Raw genomic sequence first — 23,374 nt, forward strand, 5'->3', positions numbered from 1 at the left:
CGGTTCAGCGCAAAAAAGGAAGCGTGTTCCGGCGCATACCATCCCTGATGCTATTTTGCAGTTTCAAAAAACAATTGCGCCACTGAGTAGAATAAACTAGTCTAAAGTCAGTGGCGTGTTGTTCATTATGCTATTTTGAGGGCGCATGCTTGACCATAATGTATAGCATGCACAACGCGCACACACTTTGCCTATCTAATCTACACAGATGCAACAGTTATTTTTGCAAATCTTAAATTGTTACAATAAAAAATATTAACACATGAGATAAGGGAAATCATGGTGAGCATTGTGGTGATAGTTTTTATTTAGTGTGTGGCTGCGTTAAAAAATTATCATGCAAATAACGATTAAAATATTTTCATAAGTTTGTTGTGTGGCTGTATTACGTTTATTTTATGTAAATAATAATTAAAATGTTTTCATAAGAAACCTTAATGTATGTGAACTTGATTTGTAAGTGTACTTTGGGGTTGGACTGCTTGCGTTTCTTGGCTTTCAGCGATGAGGGTGGACACAGCGATGTCCTCTGCTGGCGTTAGGTCCTGTGTAGAGGCAGATCCACCTCCCGTTACACGGCGTGCCCCCGTCTCCTGACATCATTGTAGCGCTTGGGGTGCAACGTCCTGGGGATGCCAGTTGATGAGACAATTGTGGCTATTTCCTCCCACGCCTGTTTAAACGACGCTGATTTGGGTGGGTTTCTCCTATCCCCATACCAAACAACTTCTCTGTCTTTGACTGCTCTCACAAGAACGTCGGTCTCCTCGGCTGTGAACCGCTCCTGGCGTGCGCCTGGTAACTCCGTCATAATAATAGCAACCCGCCATGGAACTTGCGCACTTGCGTTTAAGGGGATTGTTGGATGATGTTCTGATTGGTTTATTTGACGTTACGCCCAAACCACACCTATGAATAATGAACCTACTTCAGACCAACCCCTTATTGATTTGCGCCTGCGCAAGAGTTATTTCTCCCGCCGGGAAAATAGCAGCAGCGCCCAAGATCCGCCCACAAAGTCATTTGCGGTTTGCGCTTCGCACTTGCGTTTCAGAACGTTAAGATAGGGCCCTTAATCCTTATCCAACCAGGGTTTTCATTAACATTGACTGTCTTTTAATTTTTGTATTTGCTTGCACATAACTTGAAAGGCTAGCCGGGTGCTTCAAGGGGATCGCACACCAGGTGAAAAGCGATGCACGGCATCCCGTGTAGGACAACTCGCAGGTATCGCACACCGCACATGATGCACGTTAAATAGCGTGAGCTTAGTCAGAGTCTATTTCAAGAACCTTAGCAGCCTATGTTAATCAATAACGATTTGGGACAAATATGATGTTATTTAATGTTAAACTATGTGAGTGGCGCGGCAGGGATTTCAGCAGCGTCCAGAGTCTGTGTGTAACCTCCATGCTACTTTTTGTTTTGATGACGCATGCAGCCTTGAAACACTGGTGGCTGGTGTTTCCAGTAACGGAACGAGTTTACAGTAACGTTCATCAGGCAGTACGTTCAGTTCACATTCAACTTTCGTTCAATGAACTCGTTCAGGCACAACACTAATCGCAGCGATCTTCTCCCAGACCCCGCCCACCTGCTATACCATTTGACTGGAAGTAAAGACAGATCGTTTTGAGGAGGGGAGGAGATTTGCATTTTTGATTAAAGATAATGAGGGCACATAAATTTTTTTTTTTAATAATAAAACATAGACAAGTCATTTGTAAAAAATACCATAATATTCCAAAACAAATTACAGTTTTTCATTTTATTTTCATGGTGACTTAAATGTAAATTTGACATTACAACATCAAGTGGCTTTATATAAACAGCAATAAAGTGGCATGCTAGAGGCTAAAATACTACTTTAACATGCAGCGCTGCGCAGGCCGGTCGGTAGATGACATCATAGTATCGCAAGAGCGATACAAAAGCAGTACTCTCACGAAATGCCATACACTGATCGACCTATGCAGCGCTGCATGCGGAAGAAGTATTGTAGGGTCTAGCACGCCACTTTATTGCTGTTTATATCAGCCATTCTGTTGGGTTACATTATAACATAACAGTTATAAAACTTAATTTCATGACTTCATCCATTACATGATTTATTAGTTGCACTGATTTCCAACGGTGGAGGTAAAGACTACACCCTTTATAATTTGAAGTATCTATGTCATTTCTAGTGGCAAAACTTAAACATACACTTCAAAAAAATGCTGGGTTATTTTCAACTCAGCGTTGGGTCAAAAAGGGACGAGCCCAGACCCTTAGGTTGTAATTTGACCTATGCTGGGTTGTTTCAACCCAAAATGCTGGGTTATTTTAACTCATTAATGGGCCAAATATAACGGCTCAGCCCTTCTGACCCAATGTTGGGTTAAAAATAACCCAATTTTTTTTTGGAGTGTAGTGCCTTAAAGGCGTTATTGTGTACATTTCATGTATTTGTCTTATTCTAAAAAATGCCATCAAGCATAGTTAACTCCTACACAATTGTGTTAAAGTTGTATCTGTATCAGTGTTAATAATTTTATAAAGGAAATAAGTATTTAGTCATTAATGTCGGCATGAAGCAGAAGTTATGATTGTCTTCACGTTTCCTATTATGATGTATAATGAAACGGCTTCTAAAATGAAGAAAAAAAATTAAGGAAGGGCATGATTTCATCCACTGAACTGATTGGACCGTTAAAAGTTGGGAGTGGGATGATCAACTTCAGTGAGTCACCAATAGCCTCGCCCTCGCACCATAGCTTGTGACAGGAAGAAAATGTGTTTTAAGGGGTTTGGAGGTTAACATTTTTTATTAAAGTTTATGCACATGAATAAAAAATTATGATAAATCATTTATAAGAAAAACTAAAATACATAAAAATGTCAGTTTCGATTTCATGGTGACTTTAATGCCTGGTCACTAAAAACTGGTCACTAAAATCACAAATATGTGCAATAACCGAAGTCAAAGACTCTGTCCGAGGTAAAAAAAAAAAGATATTGTGTATGTGCTACAAAACATAAATACTTACACTAACAATCAGTAACCTCAGAAAAGCTTTCCAGTTCTCACGAGAGGCAAATGCATCATTTAGCCAGAGAGCTCTTTCCACTTTTACTTATTATTTTTGACGGCAGGCAACAGAAATTTGTCTCTTGATTATAACAACTGCTCCCGTGAGTATTATGATGGATTATCAAAACGTACACAAGAATTACAATTATAGCTTGTCATTGATTGACTGTGGGCTTTTAAACTTTTTCACAAATGCCACATTAGTCAGTGATAAGCAGCACATGCAATATTTCTAAATGTTCGAATTTGTCCAGGCGTTTTTAGGTCACAAATCATAACAAATCTTCAAATGTTATTCATGCAACTTGAAAAAATGCATTCTTCCGAATGTTTTGCTCTATTTTGTTTACAATGCAGTCATCTGTTTTCGTCGACAATGGATTGTGAGTTCACAAATGCAACACTCATAGCATTTAACTTTCCTTTGAATGTTATTACAGCTCTGTTGGAAAAAAGGTTCCACTTTTGCTGTTTAAAAATACTTAAAACGTTTTATTAGGACTCTAAATGTGAAGCGAATGCAGTTGGACATGTTTCCAAAAGTTTGTTAACTATGACCAGTACAATCAAATGTAATATACTTTTTATAGGCTTCTAAACTTGGTTTCAGATGAGAGAATACAGAACGCTGGGGTTGGCAGGTGTATTGGCAGTTAAAGGAGCTGATGTTGCTGGTCTCTGACTGTTTCGTTAGGTGGTGTTTGTTTGCTCTTAACATGCAAAGACGTTGCAAAACCGTGACCTTGACATTTCACGAGCTAAAGTGTCTTTTCATTTTCAGTCACATTTACAAGATAATTGCCATATGGCAGCAGCCAATTCGTCACCACAAATTAAATTTGGAACGGTTTCTCCAAAACAACTGAAACAAACCTCAGGAAATCGGAATGTTGTTAGTTTTCTGACTCTGCAGTGTAACCATATTTAAGATATGACCTAGAGCTCAGTGTTTTTCAATCGCATCCACATGTTTCATGGTAGCTGGGCCACTATCTGAACAAAATCAGTCTTTTGAAAATGCATTAATATAATGTAGCTTCCGTTTGGATGCCTGTTTTGATGATCACATATACTTGTATTAAATTAGAATATGTACTTTTAGTTTATTTAAGAGGATGATTCTCACGAAATCTAGTGTCCTTTCTCACGAAATCTGTGTCCAGCGTCAGAATAAAAAAAAACTTGAAGCCAATTTTTTTTGCACATTGTAAGATTAACCCTGGAGAACGGGTCAAATTTGGCCAATGTTAATTGATGCTAAAAGAATGGTTCTTGGATTCTCCAGGGTTAAGGTCTGAACTTACTATAACCATTATTTTTAGAGGATTTAAAACATATAAAATTATTTATATAAAAAAAAAATTATCATTACCCCAACATGATATTACATATGCATTTACAAACTCATGTTTTGGTAATGAGAACTAAAAAGTTGTCTAGATACTATGACAACAAAATTTCAATTTTTATCAGGAGAGAAAAATTAAGAACTCCTTACCTGGTAGCCATCTTGAGTATCACAGTCAATTATGTCCCTTCCAACTTTTTATTTTTTTTTGAAAATGTTAGTTCCTTGAAGGCTTAAACAATGATTGAAAATTTGTTGCGGAGGATGAGAAAATTTATATTCCTTATTATTGTCTCTACATTTACCAATGATCACCAAATACCACATGTTTCTTTACTGTAAATGTTTATAGTATAACATGCACTGAAGCTTTTTATTTTTTTTTAGATTTTTTAATTATAAATATTTCCATGTCAAAGAACCCAAATCCCCAGTCATGGACACGTTGCGGTAATGAAAATTTCCCCCTTCAATGTGGAAAAGGGTGTATGATGTCATTTGAAATCATGTGCAAAATAGTACATGAAGAGATGTTTGTATGTTTCTTATTTTGATACTCTTACTTTGCATTTGCTTTTTAATCAAAATGTTTTATGACACCTCATCAGTCTAATTTAGCAAGAATCACCCAAGAACATTCATGGTAGTACCCCAGATTTGAGATAAACTACCACAACATAATATTGCATTTTTACGCCACAGACCTATTGGTCACATACTGAGCATCCAGTTCAACCAGCCTGAGCATCTAGCTAAAATCATTACATTAAAACTTTATTTTTTAAGAAATTAATGTTTCGTTTCATACAAATAAAGTGTAAATTGACCATATTTACAAATATACACAGTTCTATGTAATAACCTGTTTTATCACTTAAAAAAAACTTTATAGAGGACAACTCCTAGGCCACTGTTTCCCAATCATGGTCCTTGAGGACCCCCTCCCAGAAAGTTTTAGATGTTTACTTATTTAAAACACCTGATTCAACTAATCCGCCTTCCGAAATGGTAAACATGTCTCCCTAACAAGCTGAGGAGTTAAATCAGGTGTGTTGAATAAGGAGACATCAAAAACTTTCTGGGAGGGGGTCCTCGAGGACCAGGATTGGGAAACACTGCCCTAGGCCACATAAGCTGTTGTTCAATAGCCAAATAATCATTCTGCCACTACAAATGTAGTCTTTGTAATTTATTGAGTGATAATACTTATAGCAATAATAGTAAATAATTATATATTTGATAAAGTTAGCATTGGGGTACTTTTAACTTACTTTTCCCCACCAGCGTTTTTAAAAAAAGTTGCCAGCCAGCGCAAGCATTTTTCATGATTTTCACAAAAGTTTAATGCCTTCCAGAAAATGTTCTTCTTTAAATATATAAACAAGCTATATATCAGATGAAAGAACAGACCCTCCGCTTTCAAACAAAAAAAAACCCGTTTCATCCTACCTTCATTAGTTCTCTTGTAATCACCTCTCAAACATGGGTAGGTTTCTTCAAAAATACCCAATTTTGAGCAAAAAGCTGAGATAATTCAATTTTTGCGAAGGACTTTTCATAGAGATCAGATGCAGAGCGATCTTTAAAACATACAGAGTTCTTTCTTTTTTCACGTGAGGCGCTGCTTCCGGGTTGTATAAGTTGCCACCTGGTGGATAATAGCGGTATTGCGGAAAATCTCGTCATTGGCGAGGAAGCGTTTTCTCTTAATTGATGAGATATATTTGTCAATGGCGGCGAAAGAGTTGAAGGTAAATCTGACCTTTAGCCTGGACTTCTAGGCATGGCCTTGAAAGTAGATTCTGGTGTTGTTGTTTCAACATAAGAGTAGCCCTTCAAAATCCAGAATAAACCCACATTAACGCCTGGTTCATTATAGGATACGCCTTCATTTCACTGCATCATTCAAGAATAAGAAACTTTAACTGTAGCTAACCTTTTGTAGCTAACCTTTTGAGTTTGTAATACTGGTTAAAATTGTTTAAATTAGTGCCCAAAACATCCATTTCTGAATTCTGTCCAGAAAAGCTTATTTGTCTCAGCAGTGAATAATGATCAGGGATCCTCACTTTGAGCAAATCTCCTTTCAGGAAGATAAGGTTGGGTGGAAAGCTCTTGCAGACCTTGGGAAGACAGAATCTTTGTTGCCACCCTTTTTCTTTAAAGCTGTGTATTGGATATGGTGTCGATACCCTTTGTTGACAGCGGTTGGATGTGCCACATATACAGTATGGTGTGTGAAAAGATAAATGTCTTTATGTATCTTTTCTGATTGCGTTACCTAAATCATCTGTACAAGGTGAAAGAAACTTCCAAGGCCAATAGTTGTGGAACATAATTGGATCGCTCTCCATACACTTAAGTACAGTATGCTTCACTAGCCACATACTTCATATCTATTTGAATATGTTAAATACAGGCCTGGTTTTGTGGGTAAAGTTAATTTTATGGTCTGGGCGGAAGGCAGTTTGTCATTATTTGTGATTATGGTGGGCCAGAAATATATTTGTGTCCCTGAAAGCTGTCCTCGAGATTTTATCTGTGGTAACGGAGGCTGAATCTAGAGACTTCCCACATGCTCACATCTTTTACTTTGTCCTGTGCTATCTCTCCAGGTTTGGGCGAGCAATTTTCTTCCCAATGAACCGGCGCTGGCTGAGAACTGTCAAAAAGACTTCCTGCGGAAGCACGGGGAGCCGATGTTAGTGCAGTACGCTCGGATGGAAGCGGAAGCACAGGTAATGCACTGACATGAGACACAATTCATAGCATCTGTCAGCATAGTTACTCCACATAAATAACATGACTGCCTATAGATAGCTTGTAAAGGCTATTCTGACCACACTGTGTGAATGGATTTGACAGGCTGCTGAAAGCGTTGCCTAAACAAGCCGTTTGCTGGCTCCCTAGCTGGTTTGGCTGGTGTGGATTTATAATTTCAGCTGGGATTTGGGATTTGAACTGCTTTTGCCTTTCAAAGATAATAAAGAAAATAAAATTTCATTGAGAAAAGAGATGTTTGTGTACATAATGCATTTTCACGAATTTGGTGCAAATAAACAGCCCTGCCAGTGGGCATCATTTATTTTTTAGTGAGTCGCCTACTTGCAGTATTCCCCTGACAAGCACCAGTTTCGGTAACTTTATCAAAATCACAGTCTAGTTTAATATGGTGCTAACTATGCACAGGGGACAGAGGAAACCATTATTTGTAGGCAATATAAAAAAAAAAATTACCATTTTGATTTTGAAGGATCCGAATACGTTTAATTGTAGATAACAGTCATTTCTTTACACTTCCTTATACGCCTTTTAATTATATAAGAACGGACAAGAAGTATTTCAGATATGCCTGTCATTCATATCGACAATACACCCCCATTTCCTTTGAATAATTGTTCATTAAATATTTTGCCTTGTATTAAAAGTGTTTTCTGCACCTAACAGGAATGTCGTAATACGTTTAACCATATTTAAATCAATTACATGACGATCTTTTCCCCAAAAATTGCAGAGTTTGCAAAACATCAGCAGATTTGGTCCAGGCCTGCCGATCGCAGGCATAATGCACCATTCTCTTGTTTGCAACGTCTTCTTGTAAACTATGATGCTGCCTTGCCCTCTTTATCACGTTTTGCGAGGGTGCATTAGCATAAACGCCTGAATCTCTGGTTGTGTTTCTGTAGTCACCTGGGCTCTGATCATTACAGCAGGCCGGCCAAGTATGCTGATGGCATGTTGAATCAGCAGGGAAGAGCTGAATGCACACGACTGATTCAGCTGCTCTCGCAGTTTTACATTTCGCTAGCCAAGCATGGAACACGTGGAGAAAAAAAAAATGTCATTAGCATAATGAGAAATGTTGCTTTCGACTTGGCTAAATCATGGGTAATCAAGTAAAGGAGCAGGAAAAAATAAATTAATTCGCTATTAGACCAGAAGGCGGTTTTGGACATATAATTAATTGCAAATGTTATTTTATTGAACACATTCTAAAATTGGCTTGTTTGTCACTAAAAGTGTTGAAATAACTAAATTAACTATGCGTTAGTCAATCAGAAGAGTTTAAACTCATTGTAATACAGTTGCATTTTACTGCACGTTCATGCTACAACATGACATATGAATCAGAATATGCTCAAGGTTCTTTCGGAGGTAAAAGCTTGCTGGCACTTTAATGCAATCAAAAGCAGTGCCATAGTTTGAGACCCCAGGCGTATGGAGGGACCCATTGGCGACCATAAGTAATGAACTGCATCAATGCTCTTTTGTTTACATGACAGATACCCAGACTGGTAGTACACCCAGACAGTATTTACAATATAAATCATATAAAATACATCTCTTGTTTTCTCTGAAGTGTCTTTCGAACTTTTCAAAGCTACACTTTTCTTTTTTAAACCCTTCAGTGGTTAATAATTCATACTTTATACCTTGTATCATACCTTAGGGTCCCAAAAATGTTAATCCTGGCCTTATTTCAAAGTTCAGGTTCTTTTACTGCATACACATTTGTCCAAAGCAGTACAATGTAGCGATTTGTACCAAAACGTATCATGGAACCCGAAGGATTTACTTGTAAGCCACCATAATTGTAGAATTTCACAAAGTTTAGTTCTCCTATTCGTTCAGATATACGCTTGATTTCAAAACTGCCATGCAGCTCTGTGTTTCAAACACTGTTCTGTCATAAAGTGCACATTTTCACTACTTCTTTATTCCATCAGATATTTCCCAACGCACAGTCTGGCAGTCAAGCATTACACATTTTCCTTATTCCTTAATACATTCTCTTTACTTTTATATTGGTAAACGCTGCACACACTACTTTATGGGCTCCCGCTGGTCCTAAAGTCCCATGGCTGTGGTTGCAAAACACCAGTGTGGGTTATGAATATTGTATTGGAAATTTAAGGGCAATTGTGTCGTGGAAATTTTATTACATTTATTTTACTGGCTGCAGAAACATTCCATGTATATTTCACCAAAAAATAACATAAAATAATTAGTTTCAAAATAAAGTCCCAGAAGCCACCCCCTCACTCCGCCCCTGGTTGTAATGATACACACAAAACAGAGATGTGAGTAAAACAGAATGTATATTTATTAAAGCAGATGTAAAACAGGGAAAGAAAGGTGGCTGATAGCCGAGTACGACTGAAATGGTGTTAAGCCGGTGGTTTGCTGTCTCAAGGAGTTCTGTGCATACTCTGTGGTGATATGAATGAAATGTTATAAACATAGTAGGTGTCGTTGTATGTTTGCTAGCTCAAACTTAGTATAATCATAATATTAGTCTCATTGTAGTGAAATAACTAGCAGTTCAGGTCAGGCTGCAAAAGGACAGACGCCATTTCAACATACGTCATACACTCAGTTGCTCTGATTGGTTGTAGGTCTATCCAATTGAGTGCAGAGGCATTTTTTGTCCTGGTTCAGTTGAAACAAGCCCCATAATCACAGCCCAATGGAGCGGTATCAGACTCAAATTCTGGCTAATTTTGAGTATGATAACATCAGGCTAGGTATGTCCTTCATTTCCACAATATAAACACAGTCCTTGTGTGACGCTCTGACAGTGAGAGAAGAGTGGAGTCTAACTGCATGGGCTCTGGTTTTGGAGGAGCAGATTTTGGTTGGCAGAGAACGAATGAATGTGGATTTTCCATGGTGAGACGTCCTTTTTGGCGATGATCAATATGAATGGGCAGTTGAATTAATTTTTCATAGGGGGTGAGACGCAACCGCAACGCAGGTTGAAATCCATTTTGATAGGCTGTTAGTAAAGCCGCTTGGTTTGTGCGCTTAGCGCATAGTCTAAAAGGGTTGTTCCTATTCTTGTAATGGGTATGTTTTGGGCGTAATGTGCAATAAACCAATAATAGTCTCAATCACCTTTAAAAAGCAAGTTGTGATCGCTCCTTTCCGATTCCCTATTTAGATGGCGGACTTTGTAATCTGAAAAACTAAGTGGAGAAAGAAGACCACCACTTTAAGATTGATTTTAAAAAATTGTGTTTTTATTTGTATTGAAATTGTTTTGTATTAAAACCTTTGGTTTCTTTTTAAAAGTAGTTTTCTTTCAGTAATGGAAGTAAAAATAGCAGGCTTTTAATTGCTGTAAGGCAATTCATTGCCTTTATGCGGTTAATTAATAAACAATCGGTATCGGCCTTTCTCGTGCTATTGCCGATATGCCGATGGTTTCAACTTCATCAAAAATCGGCAGATAAATATCGGTGGCCGATACATCGGTGCATCACTACTGTAAATGTATAGATAGCCTACATGATCAGTGTAATCTCAAAAAATAATTACAAATATGCAAGAAAAGGTTTTAACACTGGGACAGTGCCGTGAATGTTTTGAAAAGCATTACTTAAAAAAGTTTCTCATCTCACCATATCCACAGGTACAAAGTCATCATATACAATACATCATGGGGTAGCATAAAAAAAAACATTTCAAAATAATTGCAATATTTGCAACATTTAATTACTTACAGACTACAGTTGAAGCAGCTCTATACGCCTTCTAACGTTTTGTAATCGGACCTCATTTATGTCCAAGAAACTCAATAATAATCTTTTACATTTTAAACCTTTCATTTTTATATTTTGAAACGTTTGTATGCTGCTGCACATCCATGTGTGTTATAATCAAACGTGCGTTTTCGTCTCGTTTTAGGCGCATATTACTAACACACTCTTTAAATAGCAAAACAGTCTTGCCGCATTGACCTAAGACCAGGTTTTAGTTGGTCAATGGCGTAGTCTATTTTACTTGCCTCAAAATAGCAACACGCCAACAGTGTGCCTGAATACACCTCGTTTTCAGACCAGAATGCCCATGGATGTACAAATGGGCACAGATGCATTTTCTATTTAACCCTCATATTATGTTCCGGGTCAATTTGACCCATTTTGATATTTAAGCTGTCGGATAAACCAGTTAACCTGTGATTTTATTCTTGAAATTTTGTGACTTTTTCTCATTTATGGCCATGAACATGCATGCAAAGTTTAGACATCCTGATATGTTTTGAAGTGTACCAAAATAATTTTGTACAATTTTGAAGTTTGCGGGTCAATTTGACCCGCATTTTGTTTTACTCCAAAGCAATTGTATAGACCTAAATTAAATATATATTTTTAGTGTTTGTTGTTATGTTGGTGTTTTACTATCCTGAAATGGGGGTAAAAATGCTTCTCCTCACTATTTTGAGTACTAAAAAAGACTTTTACAGACACAGATGGTAAAAGTGAGCTATGATTTCTATTTACAATTTATATGAAATACTACTTAAGTTACAGTTTTCTTCCAGAAATTTTGTCACTTTTTCTCATTTAGGGCCATGAACCTGCATGCAAAGTTAGGATACACTGATGTGTTTTGAAGTGTTTTTTTTTTAGCACAAATAATGGTTTTTGGTACGATTTTGATGTTCGCGGGTCAATTTGACCCATATTTCTTTGTTCCAAGGTAACTGTATAGACACAAATTAAATACATTTATTGCGTATATTTTGCTGTTTTACTACCCTGGAAAGGGAAAAGTGAGCTTTTCCTCACTTTTTTTTTAGTACTGATAAAGACTTCCTCAGACACAGAAAAGTAAATGTGAACTATCATTTCTATTTTCAATGTATATGAAATACTATGTAAAGCTGATGAATTCAGACCCACAGAAAATCCAGAGGTGAATACAGGTGATGCCAGCTGTGCCCCATAAAACATGACACCAAAATAAGCACCATTTGTGTAAAATGCAAGAAGTCAGAAAGCACATGCTTGATGTGTGCACATCATGCAAATAGTGATTTTTTGAATTCGTACAATGATCCGCAAGAACAAAAGATGAGCCTATTTAGAAAAAGAAAAGCTTCATTTCATTTCACAGCAATTTTAAATTGTTCATTTAGGATGTCTTAAACATAGGTATGTAAAAAAAAACATGTTGAATTAAAATTTTAAATCTTAAATGTTAACCGTTTTTGTGCAACATTTGTTAAAACAAACATGTTAAAAATTGTGGTTAAATGCATTTTTTTTTTAAATCATACTTTTTAATTTTAAGTGTTTGTAATGTGTGACAAAGACTGATACTAAAATGGTTTTGCTCATACCTAATTCCTTCTTGTTTTTCATAATGTGATATTTAAGGAATTGCATTGAATCCAATGCGGGTCAATTTGACCCGCTCCATCAAAATCGTCACAAAAATCAAACACAATACAAGGGTTAAACACAGGACGCGGACGTGAAAATGACAACTGCACTGTGCGGAAACTAGCAATAAACACTTGCATTGCGTGGGGTGAAGGACAAGGCCTTATATGTCTGATAGTTGTAGACCAAGTATACCATTTTATTGGATTCTAATCTATTTATAAGGACAATAAAATTAGCAATAATAGCATATAAATGTGTTCTTAAACCAATACCCGTTCTTGTCTTAGGACAACTTTTTTAGTCCAATTCAAATGTTAAAGTGGTTAAAAAATCTGCTTTAAACAATGCAACATTATAAACCACATTATTTCAGATGTATTTCAATATTATTATTACTATGGCACATGGTCCAAAAATCATGGAATCCATAAACTGATAAATTCATTACATACAAAACCATCTCAAATCAATGTCCGTCACAGCCGGATTCAGAAGTTTCCCTTCAAGCTGTTTGTTCAATTGTAATAAACGCTGATCTATGCTAATAAATGTTATTGTGTTATAGCATGCCAGACGGCCACATTCCACTTTAGTTTCCTTTGCCGGGTGTTGTCACGAGCAAATCAGAGGAAATGGCGATGACTCATCTCGTTTGCACCACAGGGCTTCCCTCCCCGACCTGGGATTTCCTATTATCACAGAACGACTCTGGCTGACAGGGCCTCCATTTAGTCGCTCATGTCTGGGCAGCGGGGGTTCAGTCAAAATGTGCTGACCAGCTGGGGGCAAAATTCACCCTACTGTTCCTGTGCTCTAGTCTGAATCACTAACGCTCTGCTGCTCTTTTGAAGGCTCATGTGTCTTTATACAATTGAAACTTTTGCCAGCTATATAAATATTATTCAGGGTTTTATTTACAGTAAACAGAATTGTGTCTGACTAGATAATTTATCCCCTTGGGCATTTAATAAGCTGGATATTAGATGACTAACAACAATCTGTTATGATATGACTGTGATGTTGTATATATTCAAAATGAGAGCAAATGCATTGTTTCCACATTATTTCTCCACTTTTATCAAACCACACGAGTTTGAGTTATGTTTTTGACTAAACTGGTTCATAACCACATAATCATTTGAAATGAAATGTAACACAGAAAACCAAACAAAATGTACTGTTGTGTTCAAAGATATCTCATGCACTGGCTACACAACACCTCAAGCAAAACCTATGTAAATATTTTAAAGATGCAGTGCCATGAGTTTCACGAATTCTGTCGAATTCAGCAATCAATTCTTCCTCGAAAACCCCTTATTGTAGCTGCGTGGTAATTAACTGGGTAGTGTAATTGATACTGTAATGTAATGCAGACGTAAGGTTAAAGGTAGGGTATCACATTTTGAAAAATGCTAACGGTAGCCGACAAGCAAAGAAGTCACGATCCCTCCCTCCATTCAAAAAGCCATCAAAAGTCACGCCTCTTTCAAAACACATGAACACGCACAAATCAGATGGTCACTTCTCATGTCTTATTCACAAGTGAGAAAACTTTGCAGTACAAATGAACCAACATAAACAACTGGTTTACATCAGAATTAGTTAAAGCACACTTTCGGTTGTGTAGACGTAGTAACTATATTGTTACGCTAATCCGTAAACAAACACAAATTTCATAAGCAACACAATGTTTCATCAAAGTAGAATATCTGAATCCATCTCAATACAAACATATCACATACCTAACTAACCAAATTAAACAGTGCAAAGACCCTTTCAGACCCTTTGCCTTCTGCAGCTGTTTGCATCTCGTGGTAAAGCAGTAAAGTTACCGATGTTAATTTGGGTTTTTGCTCTTTGCTGATCCAGGCAGTTTTTTGCTGTTGTTGTTATAAAAGATGTCTTTCGTTTTGTGGCAGGTTGTCAATTTAGCAGAAAAGTTTGCCTAAAAACTTAGTTTAGCTAAAACTTCCCTCACCACACCTGCCTCAAAGTATCTAATCTGCCTAGTAAGACCTTGATTAGCTGGATCAGGTGTGTTTGATTAGGGTTGAAATAAAACTCTGCAGAGACACCGGCCCTCCAGGAGCAGGATTGGACATCCCTGATGTATGGTGTCTGCGTGAACAGGCTGCACAGTGGCAATCAAATTACGCTTACGGATGAGGGACAAAAAAGGCAACTGTGCCTTTCACAGATGACATAAATTTCTACAAATACATTTAAACAACTTAACATAGTGATTGCTATCAGGATGTGAGGAGACTTTTAACCAGAATAACAAAAAATGTTTCTGGATCAAATGAGATACCCTGCCTTTAAGACTTATTTTGAAATAAATGCTGTCACTCCCTTTTCATAAAAGTCGGTCAGTTTTATAGTTGCAGCAGATTTGTTCATCGAGATAATGCATAAAGAAATATGCTCCAGGTCTATGAGTTTTATGTTTTAAAAACATATTTTAACATCCACACTAATTTAATACAGCGTCTTTGGGCAATAACAAGCTTTTTTTTAATCTAATCATTTTTTTTATTGTAAATGACTTTGGAAGGATCTTCTACTCTTCACTAGTTTTAAGTTCCCTCATGATTTGAATAATTTATTTGCAAGTAGTAAGTGCAGACTCTTGATGTTGACTTTTCACACATTGTATCCTCACTGACTTCCCAGTGGCATTGAATTCCAGCCGTTTCATTTGATCTTACCTCAAATCATCACTGTGGCTCAGTGAATTTTGGCTGCACAGGATGAAGATGATGAAGATGCTGAACAGACAGCTCATATTGAAAGGCTGATATTTGGAAACATATTATGATTCAGCTTTTGGCAAGCCTACAAGCCTGTGAGGAGAAGTGGAACCCCACTAGGCAAAGCCAGTTTCCATTTAGTTTGTAGTGTTTCTGTTTCTAACGGACACTGAGTGTCAAACCCTTTTTGACAGGGCATGGGGAGTGGGTAGGACTGAAAGACAGGGTCATGCTGGGACCTTTTGCCATCTATTGTATCTCTATCAGCGTGGGAACTGCAATAGTCTGTCACAAGCCATTAAAAAAGGGCATGATGGAAATGGCTATAAGTTGTGTGAATAGGCTACAGTATCAGTATATGTTTGGAGGGGAATACATACTTGGGCCTTATATTTACAAATGACATTAAGAGTTTGTGATTCTTAGCCTAAATAGAAATAGAAATCCAAATGACTACCAATGATTAAATCAATCTAGCCTAAAAACAATCCGATTTTATGTGTTCCTGTGTATCTCAGTGGTAGAGTAATGCATTTGAAGCGCAAAAGGTCATGGGTTCGAACCCAGTGAAATCAAGTACTGATAAATATGTTTAGCTTGTAATGCGCTGGATAAAAGCGTCTCCCAAATGCCTAAATATATATATATATGAATATAATCCCATTTCTAACCACGTATGTGTATGTTTAGACAGGGCTTGCGTAAATGTTTTTTGCTCTTCAGACAGCTAAACTATAACAACTAAAAAGTTGTTGTGGGATTCTTCAAAAAACTGACTTTCGCTGTCTAAGTGACTTTGACTGCCTGTCTCCCGGGATATTCATTCACAATCTCTAGGGTTTACAGAAAACAGTGCCAGTTCTGTGGGCAGGAACGTCTCTGAGAAAGGTCAAAGGGTAATGGCCAAACCAGTTCAAGCTGACAGAATGTCAGCAATAACTGAAAAAATAACATGTTAAAGTGCAATCGAAAAGAAAATCTCTGAATGCACAACATGTCAACATTTGAAATGGTTGGGCCACAGCAGTAAAATACCACAGCAGGTCCACTCCTATCAATTCAATCCAATTAAACAGAAAATAAAGCTACAATAGGCACAGATTCCCCCAAAAAGGACAGTCAACTGGTATTTCAAATATTAGTTTCAGTAATGACATGCGACAAGATTCAGATTCTGGTGTGCTTTCCTTACTAATAATGATTTGACCTATCAGTATAGTGTTCATTCTGTCTTTCATAAAAGTAGGAAAGAAGAAAGTTAATTTTACAGTAACCTTGTGACTTTGCTTTGACAAAAATGTTTTTATACTTTTATACCCACCTATTTTATGTAAGGTCATACTGTATCTCAAACGCTTAGACATAAAACAGACGACGTATTAAATTCACTGTAATTTTAAGACTTTTTGTGCTCACCCTGTGGTCTGTGTGGGTCCTAACACCCCAGTATAGTGATGGGGACACTATACTGTCAAAAAAGCACCGTTCTTCGGATGAGACGTTAAACCGAGGTCCTGACTCTCTGTGGTCATTAAAAATCCCAGGATATCCCTCTAAAAAGAGTAGGGGTGTGCCCCGGCATCCAGGCCAAACTTGCCCGTTGGCCTACTAATCATCCCTCATACTAATTGGCTATATCACTCTGTCTCCTCTCCATTAATAAGCTGGTGTGTGTTGAGTGTTCTGGCGCAATATGGCTGCCGTTGCGTCATCCAGGTGGATGCTGCACATTGGTGGTGGTTGAGGAGATTCTCCATTCATATGTAAAGCGCTTTGAGTACTTAGAAAAGCGCTATATAAATGTAAGGAATTGTTATTAATTATTACAAGATATAGTTGATATATTGACATTATAGATTTGTGAGGTCAGTATAAAATGTTTGAATAATGTGATGCAAAGTTGTATTTTCCACTTTGTTGTCGCAGATGTACTGAAGTTATATCTGTGAAATAGTCTGTATTTACTGTTTGTCTAAAATTCAAGTGGCAAAGTCTGTAATTTTAACAGCCAGTTTTTCCACACCATTTCAAAACAAAACTTGAACACTTTATATGTCAGTCAGACTTTCTCTTTTAAAGTTTGTTCATACTTGGCAGATTTGGTTAGATTTAAACAAACTTTAGTGATTGCACAGTTGATGCTGTTCATTTGAAGTGCTCATCGTACTCATCATGTTCTGCGCACAGTAGATCCTACGGCCTCGCTACGTAAATGTTGCCACCCATTCCTTGGTATGCACCAAACAAGTGGGCTGAGACTGCTGAAAAGGTGTGTCTCTGTTCATGTCCAAATGCACTTTGATACACTTTGACTGAAATGTGAAGGCAGCATGGACCAAAGACATCAAAACGAACCAAAAACAGGAACTGATAACAAGATGCAAACCCCCCAAATTAGCGTTTATTATTATTATTGTTTGCGCATATAACGGAGGAATTCCCGGTGCTGTTTTCTGGGTATCTTTGACTCTTTCTGTGGGTATGCCTCAAATGTACATGCATAAAATGATTGTGCATTTGTACATTTAGTTTAGCTCACACCATTGCATTTTATAGTGTGCAAAATCTGTCACAAAAAAAAAACACATCATAAAACTGACCTATCAGATTATGATGTTATCACATATTATTTAGGTTTGGTTCCCTGTTAAAAATACAAGTATGATGCTAACCCAACTGGGAACAGTGTTTTTCTTTTTTGGACCAGACCTAAACAACCAAGAGAAGCAAAATGCAAGTGTAAACACAACCTTAATCTAAGCGGACAGTTCCTTATCAAAGGAAGCCGTGAAATGGACCAGACTTTATGCTGAGCATGAAAAATAATAATTTTGTTTTTATGTGATATGGCTCTTTAAAGTCACGCCTGATTGACTTTGAGCTTCATAATAGGGACGGGAACATGATGGACCTGTTGTTTCAGCAGTGGCTCATTAGGTTAATGAACATTTTAATAGCACAGACTGAAGCAGCCTCGGATGCCCCTACAATGAGTTGAGAATGATGAACCATTTCCTTCACTTAATTTCTTTGCTCGTACTGGAGAAAGTTGTTGAGGGTTTCACCTCTGCTGTCTTCTGGGGATTCTGAAAGACATAAATAATATCAACACGACTTGTTTGCGATGTGTACTGCTGTAATTTGCAGCAGGCTCAGGACCTGAGAAGTAAAATGGCTTTTTATTGTCCCACTGAGTAATGGAAACAATTTCATTTGCGAGGGCAATATCTTTGTTTGCTCCTTATTGTGGGACTTTGTCACGTTCTTGTCTTTATTGTGTTTGGAGCTCAATGCTGAAGGGCAATTAAATGTGAAATAGAAAAAAACTTCTCGTCTCTGCTACAGAAAAAAACATTGTGCCACTTTACAAGACCTTGACCATCAGAAGGTTGACCTTTCAAAATTAAATTATTGCGTAATACCAAAAAATAGGTTTGCTTTTCTTTTTATCTAAGGGGTTTTCACAGTAGCATATTTGGTGCGCACTGGGTTTCGATTGTTTGGTTTGTTTGGAGAATGTGAACACTGTTTTACGAACTCTAACTCTTTCCGAACCTAAGTCCATCACAAGTAAGTTTCACCACTGCTGTGAACGCTATTGTACTAAATCTAGGAAGATAACAGCTATTACTGATGCATGTGTGCGAGTGTGCTAAGTTACACTGGTGACAAAGTGAAAGTGACACTTTGTAAGCATAATTTCTGATTATTTCTGCTTGCCTCTGCAAACCTCTGCTAACATCCTGCTTTCTTATGCTGCGTTTACACCAGCCGCGTTTGCCGCTTGAACAGTTTGAATGCATTCGCACGTCTAGAACAAAGTAGACGCGCAGAAAAAGCAAGCATTTGACGTGCGTCAGAGGCGAAATCCACTTCTTGTCGGAGGGGCAAGTGCTATGCGGTTGTCTGTTTGCAAGATGGCTGATGTTGATTATGCATTTATTGAGAGAGTTACCGGTTTGTATTTGGTCACCTTACTATAGGGGGAAAATGAGTGATGTAATCTCAAAAGTGAAATGTGTATTTACAACTTACCAGGTTGCCCAGTGTCCTCACTGACACTTTTCAAGCGAGGCAATTTTTATTCCTGTCTCTATAGAAATAAGAACTTGTGTCGTATAGATCCGGGTGACTGCTCACGGACTATATCAAGCGTTCCTCCATGTTGAATGAGTGACTCCAGGCGGGCTGCTGCCACAGCAGCAAACAGGCTCCTGATTGGTTAACGGGGCGCGAAAATCCAGCAAAGTTCAAATGATTTAACTCGGGTGTCAGCTGCAAATTCGCGTCAAACGCAAAATGCACCATTCGCGCGTATCGCCTCTACGTTTATTCTTTGATAACAAAACCAAAGATTAAAATAGAGAACAAAAGTAATGCAAACTGCTCTGTCCATTTTGACGCTTTCCTATTCCGAAATGTGAACCACCCCTAAAGGGCGTTTTGTGTCACTTTAAACAGTGAATCTAGTAGTTTGTATAATCTAATATCTTACCTTTTGGCATAGTCAATGTGTTAGGAAAAAAGGATTATGTAGTCAATTTCACAGCAACTGCATCAACGCTAGATACTTGAGGTAATTTTATATTATAGACCTCAGCAATGAGCTTCTACACAGTGTCATCTGTCTTTTAAATGCAGGTGCACTTGAAGTTCAAATAGATTTGATTGGCTGTCAATGGTTTATCCTTCATCAGGTAACAAAAATTGCCCAGAAAGTGATCCCAGCGATATTGTTCATTGTATGTTTGTTGTTATAGTTGTGGTATGAACTCCGCTATTCTCTTTAACTCTTTCCCCACCATTGAGGAGTTATCTCGTCAATTAAGAGCAAACATTTCCCCGTCAAGAAACCTGACAAGTTTTTACGTTAATCAGTAATTTCAGTATTATACACTAGATGGCCATTCATAAAAAATGAAAAAATATTTTTTATTAATTTCAAACTCTGTGTATGTTTTGTAGGGATGCTCCGATCGATCGGCCGCCGATCGGTATTGGCCGATAATGGCATTAAATGACTCGATCGGTGCTCGCTAAATCTGCCGATCTCATACACCGATCTTTCGGTTTACTTTAGTCATCAAAAGGATCCTGAATGCGGCTGCAATTAAAGACATTTTTTACCTAGCGCGAGCATTTTTACAACACGTTGCTCATGTGCGGCGTGCAGATTTGTATGTCTCTCTTTGCCTTTACAGAGATATGCGTATTTTCTATAAGAACGCGCTCCGGTCAACAGCGCGAGGCATCTTCACATCCCCATCAAACAGCGTATACAACACATATCTATCACGGACAATTGCATCATCATGCCAAAAGTTTCTTATTCGCATGCGCTTTAAAGTTTTGAGTGTTTAAACTTTTATTTTCCTCCCAGCTGCTTGTCTGCGTTCAGCCGCCGCCCACACACAGCAGCCTGTCATCAGTGCACGTGAACAGAGTTTTTTTCCCTAAAATAGGGAATACTCACAGAACTGGGAGGGGCAGCAAGATGATGACGACTTCTATGCAACACACCGAAGCAGTTTTGTTTATCCAACACGGCAGCAGATGCAAAGTTACTTTTAAATGCAGCCTTAGAAAGTGTTATAAGTAGTTTTGAACTCAAGTTTATTTAAAAAAAGAGCAACTTTTGACTTTAAACAATTTCATATCCAAGAAGGATGTTTGGATATGGCAAGACATGATAGCCACAGAGTTTTATAGGACCAACCTGCTAGGGATCGTCGTCGACAAAGTCCATTTAACTTATAAATGGTAAATGGTATTTATTAATGTCATATTGTCATTATGCCTGTACTGTGGTTGTCACAGTGCCACTAAATTGTGTTGCTTTTCAATATCAATATACAGCTACCTGATTAGTTACGTAGCTTTCAGCTGTGTGCACACGTACCAATAAAAGTTGTTGATGCTTGAATTTATGTCGTTCTGCATACGTCATCTGGTATAATTGAAAGAATGCCTATGAGCTACGTACAGATGCATTTGATAGACATTCGTAGCTCCCAATAAATGTCTGTGGGCCTTCGTAAACCACACCTCAAATACGAGAAAATGAGCATGTGGTTCCCAGCCCACGTCTCATTCTCTATGAGATTGGTCTGGTGTTAGCCAGGCTAGCCTCTCACGGCCCCATCAGAGCAAATGTGTAATATTTTCTACATGTCTATCAGTTCACTATTAAAACATGAATAATCATTATTATTCTCTGCCACACAGTAAAAATTATATCAAATCAACATACATTTTTATGTTACTTTAACTTAACAAAATTTAAGTTGTTTTTATAAGTTATGTCAACTTATCACAAGTCAAAACTTAAAATAGTAGGTTGAATTGACTTGCAAACCCAAGTTTTACAGTGCATCTTTTAAATTAAAAATATGTGTTTTGTTATATTTTATTGATTTAGATTGTCTTGAAAAAAAAAACACACCACTTTAGGCCACTGATATGATTTCAGTCATCATTTTAGTTAAATTTGTCTCATAAAAGTATAACACTATACGTTGGTGTAAATCGTGGAAATGTGGAAAAAATACTACGTGATCTCACAAAGTTTCGTGGGATAGTCACTGAATTTTTGGCAAATATTTCCGTGGCATTCTCACGGATCTCAGCATTTTTCCGTGGCCCTGCTTCGAACTGTCTTTTCCGTGGCATTCTCACGGATTGGTTACTCAACTGCTTTTTCCTATTTTCAAACCATTGTCGCTTTGGTTTAGGGTTAGATTTGGTGTTTGCGTTAGTATGCCACTTTAACTATTGGTTTATACAATTTTTTCTGCTTTTGGGTTAGAGTTGGGTTTGGGTAAGGATGTCATTTTATGTAAATCTAACCTATAACCGAAGCAACAATGGTAAGAAAATAGGACAAAACAGTTGAGTAAACAATCCGTGAGAATGCCACGGAAAAATGAGCACAAATTTTCGTGACTATCCCACATTTGACTAAAAACATTTAGTGATTCTACCTGATAGCAATGCTTCTTAATATGGCTATTTGTTAAACAAGTGTTAAAGATGTCTGTTGAATAATATCTCAGCAATCAGCAATGCACTGAGGTAACAACCCCAGCAGGAGTTTAGCATTATGAGCTTGTTAAGATGAGTCATTTTGTTATTCGTTACTTTGACGCCTTTGTAAAACACAATTAAATACGGTCTTATAATTGTAACATGGTGTTTTATGAGAGTTAAGAGAAAAATAACAGGTGTGTGGAATTAAAGAAAACTTACACAAACAAAGTCTTAGACATAGCTATCTGGAACGTTGTGGTTAAAATGACATTTGAGATTCCAGACGTGACATCTCAGAGTTAGAATTCTGATCTGGGATAAGACTTTCTGTTTCTGCATTATAAAAAGGCGTTATAAGCATGCTATATATTCTGCAAAAGCCCTGCAGAATTCATATGCAGCATTCAGCATATGTGATCCTACTACTGACCCTTATCCTGGTCGCAAAAAATGCTAATCTTGCACAGGTTTTGCAAAATGAAGGTCACCGTCTAGATGTGACCTTATAAAAGGCTTTCTGATCCCACAACAGCTCTATATTGTTTTCGCATTCCTCATAAATATTACTACATTTCTTGACAGTGATTATATGGACAACCCTAAAATCTAGTTTCTGGAGGACATGACCAGGTCATTGAATACTTCGGTACTGGTTTTAAAGTGCATTGAGCTGCCTACCTAGACTGCATTTTAAAGCATCATAGCCACACTCCTGATGCAAAAGCAGAAACAATATATAAGGGAGAACTGGGCGAAAGTAATGCGGGTAGAATGTAACAAAAGATATTTTCTCCGAGCCCTTATTACATTTTCATTCCAAACTATGACAGCATCTTTAGCATGCAACCCTTGCCAGTGCTGACAAATATTGCATTATTTTGTCACCATTGTCTAGGTCCAGAAAGATGTTTTTAACCATGATAAGTATTCCTAAATTCCTAAAGCGGCCATTTTTTTCCCGTTTCATGTGTCACGTTACTGACTACAGGTTATTTGGTGCTCTAAC

The 23,374-nt window shown here is 37.6% G+C and overlaps 1 protein-coding gene across 1 annotated transcript in view; it reads left to right on the plus strand.

Moving 5' to 3' along the window:
• The window catches only part of galt (galactose-1-phosphate uridylyltransferase), a 138,320-nt gene that overhangs the window by 26,981 nt on the left and 87,965 nt on the right, over positions 1–23,374 (plus strand). Inside the window, exon 7 of the mRNA XM_055209101.2 lies at positions 7,037–7,159. Coding sequence (XP_055065076.2) covers positions 7,037–7,159 — 123 coding nt within the window. The remainder of the gene's footprint in view (positions 1–7,036; positions 7,160–23,374) is intronic.

This window comes from Misgurnus anguillicaudatus, chromosome 12 (genome assembly GCF_027580225.2).
Source record: "Misgurnus anguillicaudatus chromosome 12, ASM2758022v2, whole genome shotgun sequence".
Classification (NCBI taxonomy): domain Eukaryota; kingdom Metazoa; phylum Chordata; class Actinopteri; order Cypriniformes; family Cobitidae; genus Misgurnus; species Misgurnus anguillicaudatus.